At 41.4% G+C, this 21,692-nt stretch overlaps 1 protein-coding gene across 2 annotated transcripts in view; it reads left to right on the top strand.

The window, feature by feature from the left end:
* Synpr (synaptoporin) overlaps positions 1-21,692 on the top strand; it is a 342,176-nt gene that overhangs the window by 195,754 nt on the left and 124,730 nt on the right. For both annotated transcript variants that reach the window (XM_015494495.2, XM_048801214.1), the window contains one exon: positions 1,882-2,006. In XM_015494495.2, the coding sequence (XP_015349981.1) occupies positions 1,882-2,006 (125 nt within the window). The remainder of the gene's footprint in view (positions 1-1,881; positions 2,007-21,692) is intronic.

The raw sequence follows: 21,692 nt of genomic DNA on the forward strand, positions 1-21,692 counted from the left end.
TTTTTTTTTTTTTTTTTGGTACTGAGGATTGAACCCAGAGGTGCTTTATCCCTGAGCCACATCCCAGCCCTTTTTTTAAATTTTTTTTTTTTTTTTGTTTTGATACTGGGTCTTGCTAAGTTTCTTGGGACCTCACTAAGTTTCTGAGACTGGCCTCAAACTTGCAATCCTCCTGCCTCAGCCTCCCCAGTCACTGGGTATACAGGTGTGCGCCGCCACGCCTGGCTAGCACTTTATCCTTCTAATGCTCATTTTGAAATCATCTAAAGAAGCACAGTATTCCCCCCAAATACACAAAAACTCATTTTTTCCCACTGGATATCTCAGAGGCTTTGTATATCATGGAATGTACCTTTTAAATGTTGGTCTATCAAACTTTTCCTAGTCTAAGACAAAGCGGCCTCAATTCATAGGTAATGAATCACAGAGAAGTGACATTTTTACCAATATTCTGACTGTTAAATTTTAAGATTTGCAGACACCCTTGCACCAGGACTGTTTTAAAAATTACAGAGTAGAGCTCAGAAATACTAAGCATATCATCCCTAGCAATCCGGTCATGATAGCTATGCTGTGCTGGTGGACATGGGCTGGGGGTTTTTGACACTTCTGAAAGTTCTAGATGAAGCCTTTGGCTTGTGGAGGAGAGTGGCCATGCTGATGCCTGCTCACCGAAGAGCATTCATGATCTAGGGTCAGAGTAGAGAATTGGCAATGGACAGGAGATGGGCATTGGATGTTTACTAACCTCAGTCAAGAATTCATTAAGTCAGAGCCAGAATTCATTAGGTCAGAGCCAGTAGCGGTGGTGCACGCCTGTAATCCCAGCAGTTTAGGAGGCTGAGACAGGAGGATCACGAGTCCAAAGCCAGCCTCAGCAACAGTGAGGTGCTAAGGAACTCAGTGAGACCCTGTCTCTAAATAAAATACAAAACAGGGCTGGGGAGGTGGCTCAGTGGTTAACTCACCTGGGTTCAATTCTGGTAACCATCCCTGCCCCCCCCCAANGTGATCCTCCTGCCTCAGCCTCCCAAGCTGCTGGGATTACAGGTGTGCACCACTGCGCCTGGCTTGTTTCTAGTCTTTAAATACTGATTTAAATAGCAAATAAAACTGTCCCCAAACATTCGCTGTGAAGGATTCATAAGGCATTGTTATCATTAACCAGTCTCTTCCATTGGTAACCCATTAGCACACGGCTTTCCAGGTCATTGATTATGACATACGTCTCCTCCCTCGGATGCATGGGAGCTCTTTACAAACTGAGAGGGGACACAGCCCTGGTCCCCAACAATTCTTCAGTAACATTCCTCTAGCTCACCAAATTATTCTCTAGACCTCACTATTGTTGCAAGTTTCAAGCTCCAGCCTTAACCAAACATGAGGGTGTTCTTTGGAAGGACCACAGCCACCCTTGATCCAGACACTAAGCTCCTAATTTTAATTATTATATATTATTAATGCATATGTAAAATAAAATATATAAAATACAAAATATTAAATATTTAAGAGTACATATAATAAATTATATTAAATAAAATATAATAAAATATTACATATAAATATATAATAAAATATATAAAATATTATTCTATAAAATAAATAAATATAAAAATATATAATATATAACATATATGTATTATATATTTTTAAAATATGTATAAAAACATAAAAATATCGTACATAAAATATATATAAATAAATAATATTATAAATAAATATTTATATATTATATATAACATATATAAATAAATTATATCATAAATATTTATATATTATGTGTAACACATCTGATTTTATTTCACGTACATATTTTAATTTATATATTTAAGTCAACGTCGTCCTGATAGCACCTTCTCTCTCTCTCTCTCTTCTCCACAGCTTTTTGCCATCTTTGCATTTGCAACATGTGGTGGCTACTCTGGAGGCCTTCGGCTAAGTGTGGACTGTGTCAACAAGACAGAAAGTAACCTCAGCATCGACATAGCATTCGCCTACCCCTTCAGGTAGGGCATGGCCGTTTGCTCCCCAGCTTCGCAAAGAGGGGGCTTTCTTCCATCGGGGGTTTCTCCCAGGGGCTTCTGGGTAAACTGAAAGGACTCTGCTCATACCCTGAGATTCCCAAAGGGGTGTTCACCCACTTCCCCACCCTGGGAGGATCATGAGTCGTACCTGCAAGTCAGAATGGACTGTCCTCCAAAACAAAACAAAACAGAAAAATACCCCCAACAAAATCAACTTATTACCCAGGATATTGGGGGCTATCAATACAGTTACCCTAGTTCTACAGTTCCCCTCCATTCCATTTCTCCATCCTTAAGGTCCCCAAATTCTCTCCAGATTTGTGTCACCTTTCATATCCTATTGACTATGCAGTTCTGGCTATTTAATGCATTTAATAATATTAATACTGAATAATTTTCCATGGGCCGGACACTCTGCTCAGCTGGTTCACCTGAGTAATTGCATTACATCATCACACTGACCCTGAAGGGTGTACTATCACCCTCTCCATCTACAAATGAGGAAACTGAAGCACAGGTGTGTTTGCTCATATTCCCTTAGCCAGTGAGAGATGGGGTCAGTGTTTGAGCCCCCCTGTCTTGAGCCAGGGCTCAGATCTCTATTGATACACTTAAACTGTGAGAAATGTAAGCCTCTTTACAAACTCAGCATGAAAGACAATGCCTTATCTATGTTTGTGTCCTGTATACTAAATGATAGCTCAATGCCTATTCCAAATCTCACATCTTTTGATTCCGATCCATATAGCCAAAGTGGATTAATTGAACTCAAGGCAAATACGATTAATTTATGTAAAACTCCCATATAATTGGCATCAAATTACACGTGTGTTTTTCAAAAACAACATACAATGCATTATATAGACATCTTGTTAGTATACTCTCCTATTCCTTTCAACTAATGAATGTTTGCTAGTATTCATTTTGTACCAAGCATGGTGCTGGCGCTATGATTACAGAAAATGAGTAAAAATTAACACCCCCACATTTAAAAAAAAACAGATAAGTACAGTGTTTTTCAAGACTATTTTCATGGAGACCTAGATAACTAATGTTACTAAGTGGAAAGAAATGAAGGAGGAAAAATAGGAAAGGAGAAGAGGTGGGAGAGAAAAAGAAAGAGTCACTGGGAGGAAGAATTTTAAAGTAGAATCAAATCTAAGAAATACTCGTTAGCACTTTTTTTTTTTTTTTTTTGGTACTGAGGATTGAACCCAGAGGTGCTTTATCCCTGAGCCACATCCCAGCCCTTTTTTTAAATTTTTTTTTTTTTTTTGTTTTGATACTGGGTCTTGCTAAGTTTCTTGGGACCTCACTAAGTTTCTGAGACTGGCCTCAAACTTGCAATCCTCCTGCCTCAGCCTCCCCAGTCACTGGGTATACAGGTGTGCGCCGCCACGCCTGGCTAGCACTTTATCCTTCTAATGCTCATTTTGAAATCATCTAAAGAAGCACAGTATTCCCCCCAAATACACAAAAACTCATTTTTTCCCACTGGATATCTCAGAGGCTTTGTATATCATGGAATGTACCTTTTAAATGTTGGTCTATCAAACTTTTCCTAGTCTAAGACAAAGCGGCCTCAATTCATAGGTAATGAATCACAGAGAAGTGACATTTTTACCAATATTCTGACTGTTAAATTTTAAGATTTGCAGACACCCTTGCACCAGGACTGTTTTAAAAATTACAGAGTAGAGCTCAGAAATACTAAGCATATCATCCCTAGCAATCCGGTCATGATAGCTATGCTGTGCTGGTGGACATGGGCTGGGGGTTTTTGACACTTCTGAAAGTTCTAGATGAAGCCTTTGGCTTGTGGAGGAGAGTGGCCATGCTGATGCCTGCTCACCGAAGAGCATTCATGATCTAGGGTCAGAGTAGAGAATTGGCAATGGACAGGAGATGGGCATTGGATGTTTACTAACCTCAGTCAAGAATTCATTAAGTCAGAGCCAGAATTCATTAGGTCAGAGCCAGTAGCGGTGGTGCACGCCTGTAATCCCAGCAGTTTAGGAGGCTGAGACAGGAGGATCACGAGTCCAAAGCCAGCCTCAGCAACAGCGAAGTGCTAAGCACCTAGTGAGACCCTGTTTCTAAATAAAATACAAAATAGGGCTGGGGATGGGGCTCAGTGGTTGAGTGTCCCTGATTTCAATCCTTGGTACCCCTCCCCACCCTGCAAAACATGAGCTTGAAGCTCTGGGCTGGTCCTCCTGGGCTCTCTTCCTCTTCCACACAAATGGTCCATCCCCATCATCCCATACCCTGCAGACTCTCCAATACCTCTTGGGAAGCCCCAGTCTCCTAAAAGCAATTTAAAATCTACAGTTCAGGAAGAAAGGAGCCTTTTATAACAGGATCTCAGCAACTTATCCAGGCCCTGTCTCTAAATAAAATGGGCTTGGGATGTGGCTCAGTGGTCGAGTGCCCCTGAGTTCAATCCCTGGTACAACAACAACAACAACAAAAAAAAAAAATTAAAATACTCGGGGTGTAACTCACTGGTAGAATGCCCCTGGGTCCAGTTCTCAGTAAGGCAAAAAATTCATTTGCTCCTAAAACTTCACAAGCCAATGCCAATGATTTGCTCATAACCTGAGAAATAAGAGCATTCAGTGTCTTCTGTTCAGTTCATCGCAAAGATGAGGACAACAAATTCAAATGCCAAGTCATCTGAACAAAAACAGTTATTTTGCAAATGACAGATCAAAGAAAGCTACTGAAGTTGTTATCAGACAAATATTCAGGATGTAAAATAATGTCAATTAGAAAAATCCTAGCTAACTCACAAAATACCCAAGTGCTGCTTTTGATAACTTGGCCCAAATATGCAATTCCTTTTCCACCTCCATACATGTGTATTTTTGACTTATGCCTTTCTTTTGGGGCAGAGGGTACTGTAGATTAAACTCAGGGGCACTCGGCCTCTGAGCCCCATCCCCAGCCCTATTTTATATTTGATTTAGAGACAGGGTCTCACTGAGTTCCTTAGCACCTCACTGTTGCTGAGGCTGGCTTTGAACTCGCAATCCTCCTGACTCAGCCTCCAGAGCCTCTGAGATTACAGGCCTGCACCACCACCATGCATGCCTTGACTTGTACATTTATCAGAAAGAATTTCCATTCAGCAACCTGTTATTTTACTGTGGAGGGAAAACATTTTTTTTCACCTGGCCTTCCTTTTGATTTGCGAGTGAAACACATAGTTTTCTCATCCACTATAACATGCTCTATTGGTATGCAGTTTGCTTGATGAATTGGGAGTAGGGTCCTTCTGGACTCAGTACTCTGACTACTTTCTTTATAAGCCAAAGCGTGAAATGCTAGGCAGCCATTGAAAGTCATTTTCTCAATATTTAAAGATATGTAAATATCAATGAGAGATCAGTAGAATAGAGGAAAGGGACCAGGGGTGAGAAGGGGTGGGGGGAGTGCTGGAAAGTGATACTGACCAAATTATAGGGTTCTATCATGTGCATGGACAGATATGTAGCAACAATCCCACCATTATCTCCAGTACAATGCACCAATAAAAAAGTGGGGTGGGGGGAGGAAAGATACGTGAAATACACTCTGCATAGAATACAAGACTATATACGGTGTCATGATTCTGATTTGTTTTATACAGGCAGGCTGGAGCAGAAATTACCACTGCCGTCCATCTGCTCTATCTCCGTACCATTCATGCCTACCCTTCTCACTATAAGCCCCCATAACCATTAAATATTTTTCTTTTTTTGGGGGGGGGCAGGGATGGTTACCAGAATTGAACCCAGGTGAGTTAACCACTGAGCCACCTCCCCAGCCCTGTTTTGTATTTTATTTAGAGACAGGGTCTCACTGAGTTGCTTAGGGCCTGGCTTTTGCTGAGGCTGGATATGAACTTGCCATCCTCCTGACTCAACTTTCTGAGCCACTTGGGATTATAAGTGTGTGCCACTGCATCTGGCAAATATTTTTGTTTATTGCAGAATCTTGACTGATCAATAGGCAGGACAGGCCAGAAATCCTGGGAAGTTAATGTCCCCTACAGTAGCCTTCATGCAATGACCAATGTGAGAGAGGTTAAGTATTCCACTTTCCTTAGCTCTTGGGTGGTACAACTCTAAGGCATATTCTGTCCCCTTTGCAGGGTCACTCAGCAGGCTGACTCCACCTACAGTGCAGATCTGATCACTAACAAGCTTTTTTTTTTATTTTTTTTATTTTTTATTGTTGGCTGTTCAAAACAATACATAATTCTTGATATATCATATTTCACATTTTGATTCAAGTGGGTTATGAGCTCCCTTTTTTACCCCAAATGCAGATTGCAGAATCACATCAGTTACACATCCATTGATTTACATATTGCCATACTAGTGTCTGTTGTGTTCTGCTGCCTTTCCTATCCTCTACTATCCCCCCTCCCCTCCCCTGCCCTCGCCTCTTCTCTCTCTGCCCCCTCTACTGACTTTCATTTGTCCCCCTTGTATTATTTTTCCCTTTCCCCTCACTTCCTCTTGTATCTACTTTTGTATAACTCTGAGGGTCTCCTTCCATTTCCATGCAATTTCCCTTCTCTCTCCCTTTCCCTCCCATCTCTCATCCCTATTTAATGTTAATCTTCTTCTCATGCTCTTCGACCCTACTCGGTTCTTAGTTACTCTCCTTATATCAAAGAAGACATTTGGCATTTGTTTTTTAGGGATTGGCTAGCTTCACTTAGCATAATCTGCTCTAATGCCATCCATTTCCTTGTAAATTCTATGATTTTGTCATTTTTTAATGCAGAGTAATACTCCATTGTGTATAAATGCCACATTTTTTTTATCCATTCATCTATTGAAGGGCATCTAGGTTGGTTCCACAGTCTTGCTATTGTGAATTGTGCTGCTATGAACATCGATGTTGCAGTGTCCCTGTAGCATGCTCTTTTTAGGTCTTTAGAGAATAGACCGAGAAGGGGAATAGCTGGGTCAAATGGTGTCTCCATTCCCAGCTTTCCAAGAAGTCTCCATACTGCTTTCCAAATTGGCTGCACCAATTTGCAGTCCCACCAGCAATGTACAAGTGTACCCTTTTCCCCACATCCTCGCCAGCACTTGTTGTTGTTTGACTTCATAATGGCTGCCAATCTTACTGGAGTGAGATGGTATCTTAGGGTGGTTTTGATTTGCATTTCTCTGACTGCTAGAGATGGTGAGCATTTTTTCATGTACTTGTTGATTGATTGTATGTCCTCCTCTGAGAAGTGTCTGTTCAGGTCCTTGGCCCATTTGTTGATTGGGTTGTTTGTTCTCTTATTGTCTAATTTTTTGAGTTCTTTGTATACTCTGGATATTAGGGCTCTATCTGAAGTGTGAGGAGTAAAGATTTGTTCCCAGGGTGTAGGCTCCCTATTTACCTCTCTTATTGTTTCTTTTGCTGAGAAAAAACTTTTTAGTTTGAGTAAGTCCCATTTGTTGATTCTAGTTATTAACTTTTGTGCTATGGGTGTCCTATTGAGGAATTTGGAGCCCGACCCCACAGTATGTAGATCGTAGCCAACTTTTTCTTCTATCAGACGGCGTGTCTCTGATTTGATATCAAGCTCCTTGATCCATTTTGAATTAACTTTTGTGCATGGCGAGAGAAAGGGATTCAGTTTCATTTTGTTGCATATGGATTTCCAGTTTTCCCAGCACCATTTGTTGAAGATGCTATCCTTCCTCCATTGCATGCTTTTAGCCCCTTTATCAAATATAAGATAGTTGTAGTTTTGTGGATTGGTTTCTGTGTCCTCTATTCTGTACCATTGGTCCACCCGCCTGTTTTGGTACCAGTACCATGCTGTTTTTGTTACTATTGCTCTGTAGTATAGTTTGAAGTCTGGTATCGCTATACCGCCTGATTCACACTTCCTGCTTAGCATTGTTTTTGCTATTCTGGGTCTTTTATTTTTCCATATGAATTTCATGATTGCTTTCTCTATTTCTACAAGAAATGCCGTTGGGATTTTGATTGGCATTGCATTAAACCTATAGAGAACTTTTGGTAATATCGCCATTTTGATGATGTTAGTTCTGCCTATCCATGAACAGGGTATATTTTTCCATCTTCTAAGATCTTCTTCTATTTCTCTCTTTAGGGTTCTGTAGTTTTCATTGTATAAGTCTTTCACCTCTTTTGTTAGGTTGATTCCCAAGTATTTTATTTTTTTTGAAGATATTGTGAATGGAGTGGTTGTCCTCATTTCCATTTCAGAGGATTTGTCGCTGATATACAGGAATGCCTTTGATTTATGCGTGTTGATTTTATATCCTGCCACTTTGCTGAATTCATTTATTAGCTCTAATAGTTTCTTTGTAGAGCCTTTTGGGTCTGCTAGGTATAGAATCATATCATCTGCAAATAGTGATAATTTAAGTTCTTCTTTTCCTATTTTGATGCCTTTAATTTCTTTCGTCTGTCTAATTGCTCTGGCCAGTGTTTCGAGAACTATGTTGAACAGAAGTGGAGAGAGAGGGCATCCCTGTCTTGTTCCAGATTTTAGAGGGAATGCCTTCAGTTTTTCTCCATTCAGAATGATGCTAGCCTGAGGCTTAGCATAGATTGCTTTTACAATATTGAGGTATGTTCCTGTTATCCCTAGTTTTTCTAGAGTTTTGAACATAAAGGGATGCTGTACTTTGTCGAATGCTTTTTCCGCATCTATCGAGATGATCATATGGTTCTTATTTTTAAGTCTATTGATGTGGTGAATAACATTTATTGATTTCCGTATATTGAACCAGCCTTGCATCCCAGGGATGAATCCTACTTGATCATGGTGTACAATTTTTTTGATATGTTTTTGTATCCGATTCGCCAGAATTTTATTGAGGATTTTTGCATCTAGGTTCATTAGAGATATTGGTCTGTAGTTTTCTTTCTTTGAAGTGTCTTTGTCTGGTTTAGGTATCAGGGTGATGTTGGCCTCGTAGAATGAATTTGGAAGTTCTCCCTCTTTTTCTATTTCCTGAAGTAGCTTGAAAAGTATTGGTATTAGTTCCTCTTTAAAGGTTTTGTAAAACTCTGCTGTATACCCATCCGGTCCTGGGCTTTTCTTAGTTGGTAGTCTTTTGATGGTTTCTTCTATTTCCTCAATTGATATTGGTCTGTTTAGGTTGTCTATATCCTCCTGACTCAATCTGGGCAGATCATATGACTTAAGAAATTTATCTATGCCTTCACTATCTTCTAATTTATTGGAGTATAAGGATTCAAAATAGTTTTTGATTATCTTCTGTATTTCTGAAGTGTCTGTTGTGATATTGCCTTTTTCATCCCGTATGCTAGTAATTTGAGTTCTCTCTCTTCTTCTCTTCGCTAGCATCGCTAAGGGTCTGTCGATTTTGTTTATTTTTTCAAAGAACCAACTTTTAGTTTTGTCAATTTTTTCAATTGTTTCTTTTGTTTCGATTTCATTAATTTCAGCTCTGATTTTAATTATTTCTTGCCTTCTACTTCTTTTGCTGTTGTTTTGCTCTTCTTTTTCAAGGATTTTGAGATGAAGTATGAGATCATTTATTTGTTGGTTTTTTCTTTTTTTAAGGAATGAACTCCAAGCAATGAATTTTCCTCTTAGAACTGCTTTCAATGTGTCCCATAGATTCCGATATGTTGTGTCTGTGTTTTCATTTATCTCTAAGAATTTTTTAATTTCCTCCTTGATGTCTTCTATAACCCATTGATCATTCAGTAACCTATTGTTCATTCTCCAAGTGATGTATGCTTTTTCCTTCCTTCTTTTATCGTTGATTTTCAGTTTCATTCCATTATGATCAGATAAGATGCATGGTATTATCTCTACTCCTTTATATTGTCTAAGAGTTGCCCTGTGACATAATATATGATCTATTTTTGAGAAGGATCCATGTGCTGCTGAGAAAAAAGTGTAACTGCTTGATGTTGGGTGGTATACTCTATATATGTCAATTAGGTCTAGGTTATTAATAGTGTTATTGAGTTCTATAGTTTCCTTATTCAACTTTTGTTTGGAAGATCTGTCCAGTGGCGAGAGAGGTGTGTTGAAGTCTCCCATGATTATGGTATGGTGGTCTATTAGACTCTTGAACTTGAGAAGAGTTTGTTTGACGAACATAGCTGCACCATTGTTTGGGGCATAAATATTTATGATTGTTATGTCTTGTTGGTGTATGGTTCCCTTAAGCAGTATGTAGTGTCCCTCTTTATCCCTTTTGATTAACTTTGGCTTGAAATCTATTTTATTTGATATGAGTATGGACACTCCTGCTTGTTTCCGAAGTCCATATGAGTGATATGATTTTTCCCAACCTTTCACCTTCAGCCTATGTATGTCTTTTCCTATCAAATGCGTCTCCTGTAGGCAGCATATTGTTGGGTCTTGTTTTGTGATCCATTCTACTAGCCTGTGTCTCTTAATTGGTGAGTTTAAGCCATTAACATTTAGGGTTATTATTGAGATATGGGTTGTTCTTCCAGCCATATTTGTTTATTTCTGTTACTAAACATGGTTTGTTTTCCTCTTTGATTATTTCCCCCCCCTTTACTGTCCTACCTCCCACTGTTGGTTTTCATTGTTATTTTCCATTTCCTCTTCCTGTAATGCTTTGGCGAGGATGTTTTGAAGAGATGGTTTTCTAGCTGCGAATTCTTTAAACTTTTGTTTATCGTGGAAGGTTTTAATTTCATCTTCCATCCTGAAGCTTAATTTCGCTGGATACACAATTCTTGGTTGGAACCCATTTTCTTTCAGTGTTTGAAATATGTTATTCCAGGATCTTCTAGCTTTCAGAGTCTGTGTTGAAAGATCAGCTGTTATCCTGATTGGCTTACCCCTAAATGTAATCTGCTTCCTTTCTCTTGTAGCTTTTAAAATTCTCTCCTTATTCTGTATGTTGGGCATCTTCATTATAATGTGTCTAGGTGTGGATCTCTTATGATTTTGCACATTCGGCGTCCTGTAGGCTTCTAGGATTTGGGATTCTGTCTCATTCTTCAAGTCTGGGAAGTTTTCTCGTATTATTTCATTGAATAGACTGCTCATTCCTTTGGTTTGGAGCTCTGTACCTTCCTGTATCCCAATGACTCTTAAGTTTGGTCTCTTAATGTTATCCCATATTTCTTGGATGTTCTGCTCATGGTTTCTTAACAGTCTTGCTGAGCTGTCTATGTTCTTTTCCAGTTGAAATACTTTGTCTTCATTGTCTGATGTTCTATCTTCTAAGTGTTCTACTCTGCTGGTAGTATTCTCCATTGAGTTTTTAAGTTGGTTTATTGCTTCCTGCATTTCTAGGATTTCTGATTGTTTGTTTTTTATAACCTCTATCTCCCTGTATAGCTGTTCCTTTGCTTCCTGTATTTGTTTGCGTAATTCGTTGTCGAAGTGATCTTTCATTGTCTGATTTTGCTGTTTAATGTCTTCCTTGATACTCCAGATCATCTGAAGCATGTATATCCTGAATTCTTTATCTGACATTCCATCTGCTGCAGCTGTTACCTCTTCTAAAGTTGCGTTGACCTGCATTGCTTGTGGTCCTTTCTTTCCTTGTCTTTTCATACTGCTCGCGTTTCTTTCTGCTTGGTGAAACTGTTGTGTTTTTGAAATTTTCCCCCTATATATTTATATTGCTCTTGTATAGTTGCAAAGTCTCCCTCGCAGGCGCGGGCAGCGGCTCTGCCCCTCAGCAGGCCGCTGGGCCTGCTCTGTGGATGGTCACAGTTCCCTCTACCTTGCCGGCGCAGGGGGAGGGGGCGGCTCTGCCTCTCAGCAAGCCGCTGCTCCTCTTCTGGCGGTGGGTCGCAGGCCCGCCTACCTTGCAGGAGTGATTGGAAGCTCTGCCCCTCTGCGGGCCACTGGGCCTTTTTTTTTTCCACTAACAAGCTTTGATTATCTTCTTTTCCTGTCCAGTCTTACTTTGCAATTGTCCTGTTGGTGTTTGTAAAGATGAATCCTCTCCAAATGAGTTGCACTCAAATCCTGACCTCAGGGTCTGCTCCTAAGAGGTTGAACCTAAGATGCTGGCATTGCTTGAGAAATTTATCATCATTAAGGAAGATCGATCAATCAATTAATCAATCAAGTAGATCCTCACTTACTCTACCTATGAATCATGTTACAAAGTGTTGCATATGCCAAACTAACTAACAAACAAAAGCTTAGCTGTGTAATGTTGAGAAAACTCATTTATCATTCCTGTTCCTTGTCTGTGGAACAGAGATAGAATGACCTCTTTCACAGTACCGTTATATACGTTAAATGAAATATATGCAAAATGTTTAAAATAAGGCCTGGCATTTGGTGAGTTTTCTTTTAGAATATTATTTTTATTTCATAATCAAGTAAGAGTAATTAAAAATAAACGAGAAAGCTAAAAAATAATTATTCTAGTTAATTCACAAACAAATGACGTGCTCCATCCCCAGCCCTTTTTAATGTTTTATTTGGAGACAGGGTCTTGCTAAGTTGCTCAGGGTCTCACTAAGTTGCTGAGGCTGGCTTTGAACTCACGATTCTCCTGCCTCAGCCTCCCAAGCTGCTGGGATTACAGGCATGTGCCAACACATCTGGCCAACCTTTTCCTTACCTTGTATTTTATCCAGAATCAGACCAACTCCCATCATAAGCAGAGCCTATATGCAAACACTAAAATGTGCACCTATTCTATCCCCTCACATTGATTGACTTGCTTTTAACTCTCTAATGTTTATTTAGGAGGCTCTGTGAGGTATTATTGTGAGTCCGATTTTTTTTTCCTTCTCACTAAACTTCAAGGAGAAATGAAGTGACAGATGGAGAAGTCATTGGGGCACTAATGTGGTATCTGGGAGGTTGCTTGGCATCAGTGAGGGAGGAGAAACGAGGCTCAGCCTGACCCTTGTGATCCCTGGAACAGAGACTTCAAAGAGGGGGTGCCGGCACTGAGGAGAGGCCAGCTGGGCTGCCCAGCAGGGCACGAGCTGCATGACAGGCCCCTTCCCTCGCCTCATGAATCCTCCCTTGCTCCGTGCTCCTCTTTGGAACCCGGGGGTAGGTGGAAATAACTGTCAGGAAAGCTGTGGGAGCAGGGCCGTCATATAGCAATGCTGGCTCTGCCCGGGTGGGAACAGAAGGAATATTCATGCCCAAGAGTGATTATGATAAGCATTTTTTTTTTTAACCAAAAAGAGCCAGTTTGGGGAAAATAAAAATGTTAAGGGCTGCAATTTTTTATGTCTTGTGTTCAGGAAATGCTTCGTTTGCAATTACATTTAAGCATTCGTTTATGGTTTCTCATTACTAAAAAACGTCGCTCTTTCTGGCTAAAATGGTAGAAACTTTATGACTACAGGATGTCATTTTAATGTTGTGCCCCAAACTAAATTTGCGGGGGAAGATGAGACTTGGTGGCTTCATGGAAATGTGAAAGCAGTGGGCTTCAGGGTCCAGGGCAATTTCCTGGCTTCCAATCCAAGCCTGCCACGCAGGGGGTGGACGAGTTATAGATTCCCAGCCTGAGAGCAGGGCTGTGCTGTAAGCTGTGTGGAGCCCAGGACCCCCCGGGCTCCCTTACTGTAAAAGGAAAGAATAATGGTATCTCGCTCCTGCTCTAGCAATGGCCTCTCCACTAGATAACGCAAGCTAATCAGGTAGTAGAGTCTCGCTCGCTCGTATCAAGTGGTCCCTGAATTGCATCATCGCTGTTACCATTAATAATGGGGTCTAGCAGAAGGAATGGGCGTCAGAGTTCCGCAGTAGGCCAAGGACAAGACATTTTTTAGGATGAAGAAAGGAATAATCGTTTGTAGGAATCACAAAAATTTATACAAATGTGCACAATGACTGTTGGCATGGAAGAAGTTAATTAGTGAGTGATAAATTAATCTATACCCTACCCCACGAGGCCCTCCCAGCCTGTACAAATGCCAGGTTGAAATGCTTTAGCTGCAGCGCTCTCTAAAAGGAGAGTGGTAGGTGAGGAACTGGCTATAATGCATGTCTCAGTTGGGGTTTTCTCCAAAACACCTTCTTCTTTTTATTCCATTTTTTAAAATTTGTTCTAATGAGTTATACAAGACAGCAGAATGAAGAATGACCCATTTTACACAAAGGGAACACAGCTTCTCATTCTTCTGTACATGATTCCTCTGTACATGACTGTATGTGATGCAGAGTCCCACGGCTCCTGCAATCATACGTGTAATAGGGTAATAATATCCATCTCATTTCACCATCTCCCCACCATACCTCTCCCCTCCCCTCACTCCCCTCTGCCCAATCCAAAGTTCCTCCATTCCTCCCACCTACCCGCCACCCCAATTATGAATCAGTGATCCACATATTAGAGAAAACATCAGGCCTTTGGTTTTTTGGGATTGGCTTACTTTGCTTAGCATGATAATGTCCAGCTCCATCCATTTTCCTGTGAATGCCATCATTTCATTCTTCCTTAAGGCTGAGTAATATTCCATTATGTATATAGCCCACACTTTCTTTATCCATTCATCTGTTGGAGGGCACCTAGGTGGGTTCCATAGTTTAGCTATTGTGAATTGAGCTTCTATGAACATAGATATGGCTGCATCACTGTAATAAGGATTTGAGTGAAAGTAGCTTTCTTGGTAGATCCCTGGAGCGTTCCATTAAGGAATGAAGATGTGATGTAGGAGAGGGAAGAAGCAGATGAAGAATGGATTATGGGGCAAGTTACCACCATGAGCAAGTAGAGCACCCGAGACTCCGGGACACTGTGGGCAATAAGGTTCAATAGCACCTGTATCAGGCAGGGGTCACTTTCGAGCTGCTCCTGCTGGTCATTGGTCAAGAGCTGCTCAGGCAGGTGCTAACTCCCTGGTGTGGCATGCAGATCAAGCATGAGCCTGCCATTCAGAAAGTCCTCAGTCGGGCAGTGTGGATACTGGCCTCAGAAAGCCAGCGTTGTATACAGAAATGGCCAGAACCAGAGATATGGGTGGTTCCCCCAGAACCTCTGTACCATGGGGAGATTCTTCAGTCATCTTCCTAGATCTATGGATGAGCTCATCCTGCATCATTTATTCATTCTCTCCATAAATACTGATTGATCATCTACAGTGGATGAGGCCCTGATACTTGGCATGTATGGGTTGGTAAAGTAGGCCTGGCTTCTTGTTCCAGAAGACAATAAAGCAGTAAGAAAGATAAATAAATAAATATGTATGTGTATACGTATGTACACATATCATTTTTTCCCCACAGTCGTCATTTCTATAAGAAAATGAGCTTTACGCAGAGAAGTGTTGGTGGGGCTGGAGAGGGTCACGTGATCTCGGCTTTGATGGTCCCGAATGCCCTGCCTCAGGAGGAGGTCTGGACAAGTTCTTGAGGAAGAGTGAATGAAAGACAAAGTAGGTATGAGATCAGAAAGTAAGAGTTAAGGCAAAGTGTCAAGCGCTAATGAAAGTCTTGAAAGAAAGTTAAGAGTATTAAAGCGCCAAGGGAGAGGTGGTGCTGTTTTAGATTAGCTGATTGGAGAAAAACTCGAATAATTAAATGACATTTCAGAGCACACCTGAAAGGAAAGAGAGAGAAAGGCCACCTCACAGATCTCTGAGGGTTGTATTCCAGGGAGAGAACAAGAGCAGGGGCCTGACGTCCCAGTGTGGGGAGGGTTGAGGGTCAGCAAGGAAGCCAGGTTTTTGCTGGACTGGAAATTGCGAAAGGGACCTGGCAGAAGATGGAGTGGAAGAGAGAGGTAGAGGCTGGGTCCCGCGGGGTCTGGTGGGCTAACATGAGAAGTCTGGATTGTACAGTGATTGAAACGGGAAGCCACTGGAGGGCCTGAGCAGAGGGGCCCATGCCATTTGTGTTTATAAAAGACCTGGCTATGAATGATTATTTTTTTAAAAAAAGACTATGTTCAAATAAAAATGTATATTATGATTAAAAACATGATCTAGCTGTTAAAGTAGATAAATGTCAGAGAGATGAAGCAGGGATGCGGTCAAGGGGGACAGGAAGGAGGTCATCGCAGCCATCAGGAAAGACACAGGGGTAGCCTGGAACAGGGTGGAGTCGGTGGGGACGCTCAGGCACAGTGTCTCTGCGTGGCCCTCCACGCCTCACATCCAGTGCTCACTCACAGCTACGACTCAGCCCTATTTGCCAGATTTTTTCATCACTTTTGCCGGTGAGGTTGGGTAGCACAGCTCAAGATGGAGAACGACTTCAATATTTTAAGATCCTTGTTCCTCACGCGGGTCTGTGGGTCTCCCTGCGGGCCGCTGGCCTTTCAACACCAACTCACAGCCTCCACCTCGACAGGCCACACAAACAGGCAGCCATCTGGCTGGACTGGAAGGACGGGTCCCCGCGATTCCTTTGCGACGTGTTTGTGCATGCATTCCCGGAGACCAGAAGACACAGAGAGATTTATGGAGTGGTTAATAGCCCCCGTTGCACAGAAGATGGCTTTAAACAGGTCATTGCCTCTCAGATCCGTCAGAATCTATTCAGGGCAAAAGAGCTTATGCCAGGTGTTCAATTTTTAAAATGAATATAAAGAATTAAGCTCACAGAATGGTATTTTTACATTTTAAAATTATTATGTATTAAATACTGCATAAGTATGTATCAAATATCCTCAATGTTGCCTCTTGGCCTATAAAAGCCTAGAGTATTTAATATGTGGCCCGAAAAAGAGAAAAAATTGGACTGACCCCTACGCAAGAGGCATGAATAGGGGTTGATAGGATTAGTTCCTACACAGGATGGAGTCTGGCATCTGGGAAGTGTGGTGAGAAGAGGGAAGGGATGTGGCCATTGCCGGAGATGCTCCCCAGAGACACAAGAGAAAGGGGGAGAAATATGTTGGCTTCTCCTTTGCTCCTGCCCTCTCCTCTACCACCACTGGAAGCCAGTGGGCCAGAATCAAGCCCCAAAGATGCACAACTAGGCGGGACAGGAACATCAGGGGACTCGAGAACACACAGGCCATGACCAGCACAGATCCCCGACTAAACCTCAGTTCCCTGATGTACCCAATGAGAAGGCTAGTTTGAAGTCTTCTTAAAAGACAAGTAGACTCTAAGTCGGGAGAAAATAGAACTAGACCTTGGCCAGGAAGGGTCCCTGGTAGCACCCCAGTCACCCCTCTTGCAGAAAAAGCAAGAGATGTAAAAATTCCATGGAATGACTTTATACCAGTTTCTTTCATTCACCCTCACAGGGCTTGCTGGGAAGCTTGCCCTATTTAGGTAAAAGCTGAACAAGTTTTGAAAGATCAGGATTTGGGCACAGAACAAAAATGATTGTAGGCTCTGTAATCAAGGCTTTTGTTTCTGTTGAGCCCCCACAGGGAGGTGACAAGTGGCAGAGATTAAATCAGTGTGTGCTGAGTGGGCTCTTTACGTAGTTCTTGGTCTCACTGTGTGTCACTTGCAGAGCAGGCGTGGGGGACGCGGTGAGAGCTTTTTACCCCAGAAGAACACAAACAGGACTTCTCTCAAAGTTGCAAAAACTTGAGTTCCAGTTCTCTCTTACATAGGTCATGTTTTTTTTTTTCCCCTCCTCCTAGAGTAAGAGAGAGTTTGAGTTGTCTAGAAAAGAAGAAGTCAGCTGCAGTGTATGTCAGATAGAACCATCAATTCATATCTCTATGTTGTATAATGTCCTTTGAAAATATTAGGTGCTCACTCCATGGTCTCATTAACCTTCACCTCTACTGAGTTCTCTTCTGGAAAGAGAATTCTCTTTGCGTCCCCTCAAGCAGACAGCTAGAAGCCACACAGTGCACCTTACGAGGTCAAGTTGGTATCAGTTGAGTGGATAGAAACTTGTCTTCCCTCTTCTTCTCCAACCCCAAACCATCCTTGACAGAATGGTATTTGGGGAGCCATGAGATGAATTGGAGTGTCCAAGGGCTGCAAGGTCAAAGGAAGACAGGTGAGTGCTACAGCTGACTCACTGGGTAGCTGTTTGACAGCCAGAACTGAAATGCAGAAGTGTCAGGGCTGGGGCATCTTGAACAACTGTAAGGCAGAGATGCACATTCCTAATTGCCCTTCCAGGACTCCTCAGAGATCCCACACTTTAGATTTGTTCTCAATGCAAGGTTCAGAGGCTCTCTGCCCACCTCACAGTCTGTAGAAAGTTTATTACATATGGGGATTCCAAACCAGGCACAGTGATCCAAGCCTGCCCATAATCCCAGTGGCTTGGGAGGCTGAGGCAGGAGGATCACAATTTTAAGGCCAGCCTCACCAACTTAGCTAGCCCTAAGAAACTTACTGAGAATTGTCTCAAAAAAAGAAAAAAATAGGTGGAGGAGGGCTGGAGATGTGGCTCCAAGGTTAAGCGCCCTTGGGTTCAATCCTCAGTACCAAAAAAAAAAAAAAAAAAAATAGAGATTCCAAGATTCTGCCCCAGACCTACCTATCCTCAGCATCTGGGCATCATAGTGGTAAGGTCCAGGGCTGGCATTTTAATAAGCATCCAATAATTTTAGACATGTGGAAAGTAGACAATTGCTGACCTAAAGAAAATTGGATCGAGCTTCAGTTTGCGGTAGCCTGATATTTGTGTGTTAACATTGATGGATTCTTTTAAATTGGGATTACACTTTGACTCAAGCTAACACTTGCCTTGTTTATTATCTTGAACATGACAAAATAGAAAAAGGAAACTACCACGAAGAAGCCAATGGATGTCTCCATTTTTTGTTGTTCCTAAATCATGTATTATAGCATATGTTACTCTTCGAATAACTTCACAAGAAAGCAAATGTAATTTAAATGTCATAATAATGGGCAAAGTGTAGCGATTTCACTGCCTCCACAATATGCTGTTGAGCATGTCTCCTGAAAAAAAATGAAGAAATGCTAGTTGCCTTTCCCCTCTAGGCCAACCGGAAATGAGGGTGGGCGTCAGAAAGAATGCATTTTGTGGACTTTTTTTGATCTCTGCAACCAAAAGTTATGATAAGAACAACTTAGAGGAGGAAAAGTTAATTTTGACTCATGGTTCCAGAGGTTCAGTCCATGGTCAGCTGACTCCATAGCTCTGGGCCCAAGGTGAGGCAGAACATCATGGTGGATGGGCCTGGAGGAGGAGAGCAGCTCTGGACATGCAACCAGGAAGCAGAGAGGGAGCTCCATTAATAAGGGACAAGATATAAACCCCAAAGGCACATCCTCAATGACCCACCTCCTCCAGCCACACCATAACTGCCTACAGTTGGCATCCAGTGGATCCATATCAGTGGATTAATCCATTGATTAGGTCATATCTCAAAATCTAATTGTTTCACCTCTGGAAAATCTTGCACTGTCTTTCGGATGAGCTTTTGGAGCACACCTCATCCCCGAGCCATAACAGAGTGGACATGTTAATTCTTTTGTTTTATGCATATATATACGGAATATATATATGGTGTTTATATTTGACAATTTAGGATGGCTCTTATCCCCTTGGTTGTCACAAGAACACTGTAACAGTGTCAGAGCCAATTCATTTTTATTCTTCTTTTCACAGATCAACATTAAATGTCATTTGAGGCCACACATCTAGTAAATGCCCAAACTTGAATGTAAAAAAAAAATTCTGACTTACATAGGTGTCCTCTATGGAGTTGTTTACCACCATGCCAAAGTCTGGTTTATCCCATGGAACAATGATGAAGCTGAAGATGATAATGAAGATGATGACCATCATCATCATTATCATCAAACAATAGACATTATGGATAATTTCACCATATATCAGGAGCTGTGAGGGAAATTACATACATCACTCTTTAGTAATAAGGGTAGAAAAAGTAGCACTTTTTTTTTCTATGGGACATCTTCGTGAGATAGCTCCTCTGAACTTTATCTGTCAGGTGAGGAGACTGAGCCCCATGGAGGTGCCCAAGGTCACCTGGCAATAAGTGCAAGGTTAGGCTTTGGACACATGGGTCTCGCTCCCTCAAAGTCATGCTGTTCACTGGCACGGTACAAAGGGCAGCAGAGATGTCCTTGCTTTGACAAATCTCCATGATTGCGAACACCCCTTCCCCACAGTCACATTTAGAGCCCACTCTGCATTGCAGGCAAGTGAGGCAGGCCAAGAGGAACTTGGGGACTGGTTCTCAGGTGTGTTGTGCTCTTCAGGACTCAGAATGACTGGCATTTATTTTCCATGTGACTTCTCAAGTCCAAGAATAAACAGGGAAGTTTGCAAAACAACTCCAGGCTGGAGCTGAAATGGTCAGCCTCTTTTCCTTTTTGCAGCTGGTTGGAATTTGAGCTAAATGAGTTGTTGTTGATCCATCTGCAGAACCTCATACATTTCATTTTGAAAGACTCTCCACCAAAGTGGCAGCTGTCACTTGGATTCGGGTGGTAAGAAGTTCCATGAAGTACAGGATTTTCTGAAATAAAGTTGTTCCAAAGGTTTTAATGCTATGGCAGGTTCTCGCTTCCCTGGTGAAGAGGTGGATTGTAAAGAGAAGCGAGAGTTGAGTTCAGAGTTCCCAGGTATTAATCAGGGAACCGGAGCATCTGATTGCAATGGAGAATCTTCCGTCATAATGCCCCTGGAGCTTAGCACAGAGATATCAGAAATAAGTGGAAAGCGCAGAACCACTTTTCTAGTACAGAGGTGGAGTTTCTGAAGTCTACATGATTCGCTTTGAACATCTTTGGAAATGAGCTGTGAATTTTGCTCAATGATCTCTACATATGTTTTATTTTAAAATATCCACCGGGGTTTCATTTTCCACCCTTGTTTATGCTGTCTTACTTTCCATTGTCTAAAACAGTTAGATTCTCTGTTGCTTATTACCACATTTTAAAATATCTTTTTTATTAGAAAAAGCACATTTTTTTTCTATTCTAAAAATCCTGTTACCAAAATGATGGAGGCTATAAATAAAAAGATCAATGGTTACCAAGGATTGGGAGTGGGAGAGAAGGGGGGAATCAGCAGAATAAAAAAGGCTTTTTAAGGCAGTGAAAATACTGTGGATGGCACTGTAATACGGAATACATCCTATCGTATGTTCATTTGTCCATGCACATAGAATAGACAATACCAAGGGTGAACCTCAATGTGGACGATGAATGTTGGAGGATAATAACACGTGGAGGCAGCTTTATTAGTTGTGTCGCATCTACCTCTCTGGTGGGGGATATTGATTATGGGGGAGGCTGTGCCTAGGTGAATGGGTACTGTGAAAATGGGAGATCTCTGGACCTTCCCCTCAATTTTGCTGTGAACCTGAAACTGCTCTAAAATAAAGTCTTTATTCTTTCAAAATGATTTCATTATACAGAAATGGATGAAGTAGAATATCAGAATCCCCTTTAATAGAACTTCTCAGAGATAATCACTATGAGATTTTTTTTAATAATGTCATTGTATTTTTATTTCTTATACCTTTATTTTATTTATTTATCTTTATACGGTGCTGAGGGTTGAACCCAGGGCCTCACACAAGCTAAGCAAGTGCCCTACAACCATAGCCCTGTGAGGAGTTTTGATGTGGATCATTTCAGAATTTCTCTTTTTTATATTTTATTATTATTTTGTTTTTTAGTTGTAGATGGACAGCATGCCTTTATTTTATTTATTTATTTTTATGAGGTGCTGAGGACTGAACCCAGGGCCTCACACATGCTAGGCCAGCACTCTACCACTGAGCCACAACCCCAGCCCTCAGACTTTCTCTTTATGTACTTATCTGC

The sequence above is a fragment of the Marmota marmota genome, unplaced genomic scaffold, assembly GCF_001458135.2.
Source record: "Marmota marmota marmota unplaced genomic scaffold, marMar, whole genome shotgun sequence".
Taxonomy (NCBI): Eukaryota; Metazoa; Chordata; class Mammalia; order Rodentia; family Sciuridae; genus Marmota; species Marmota marmota.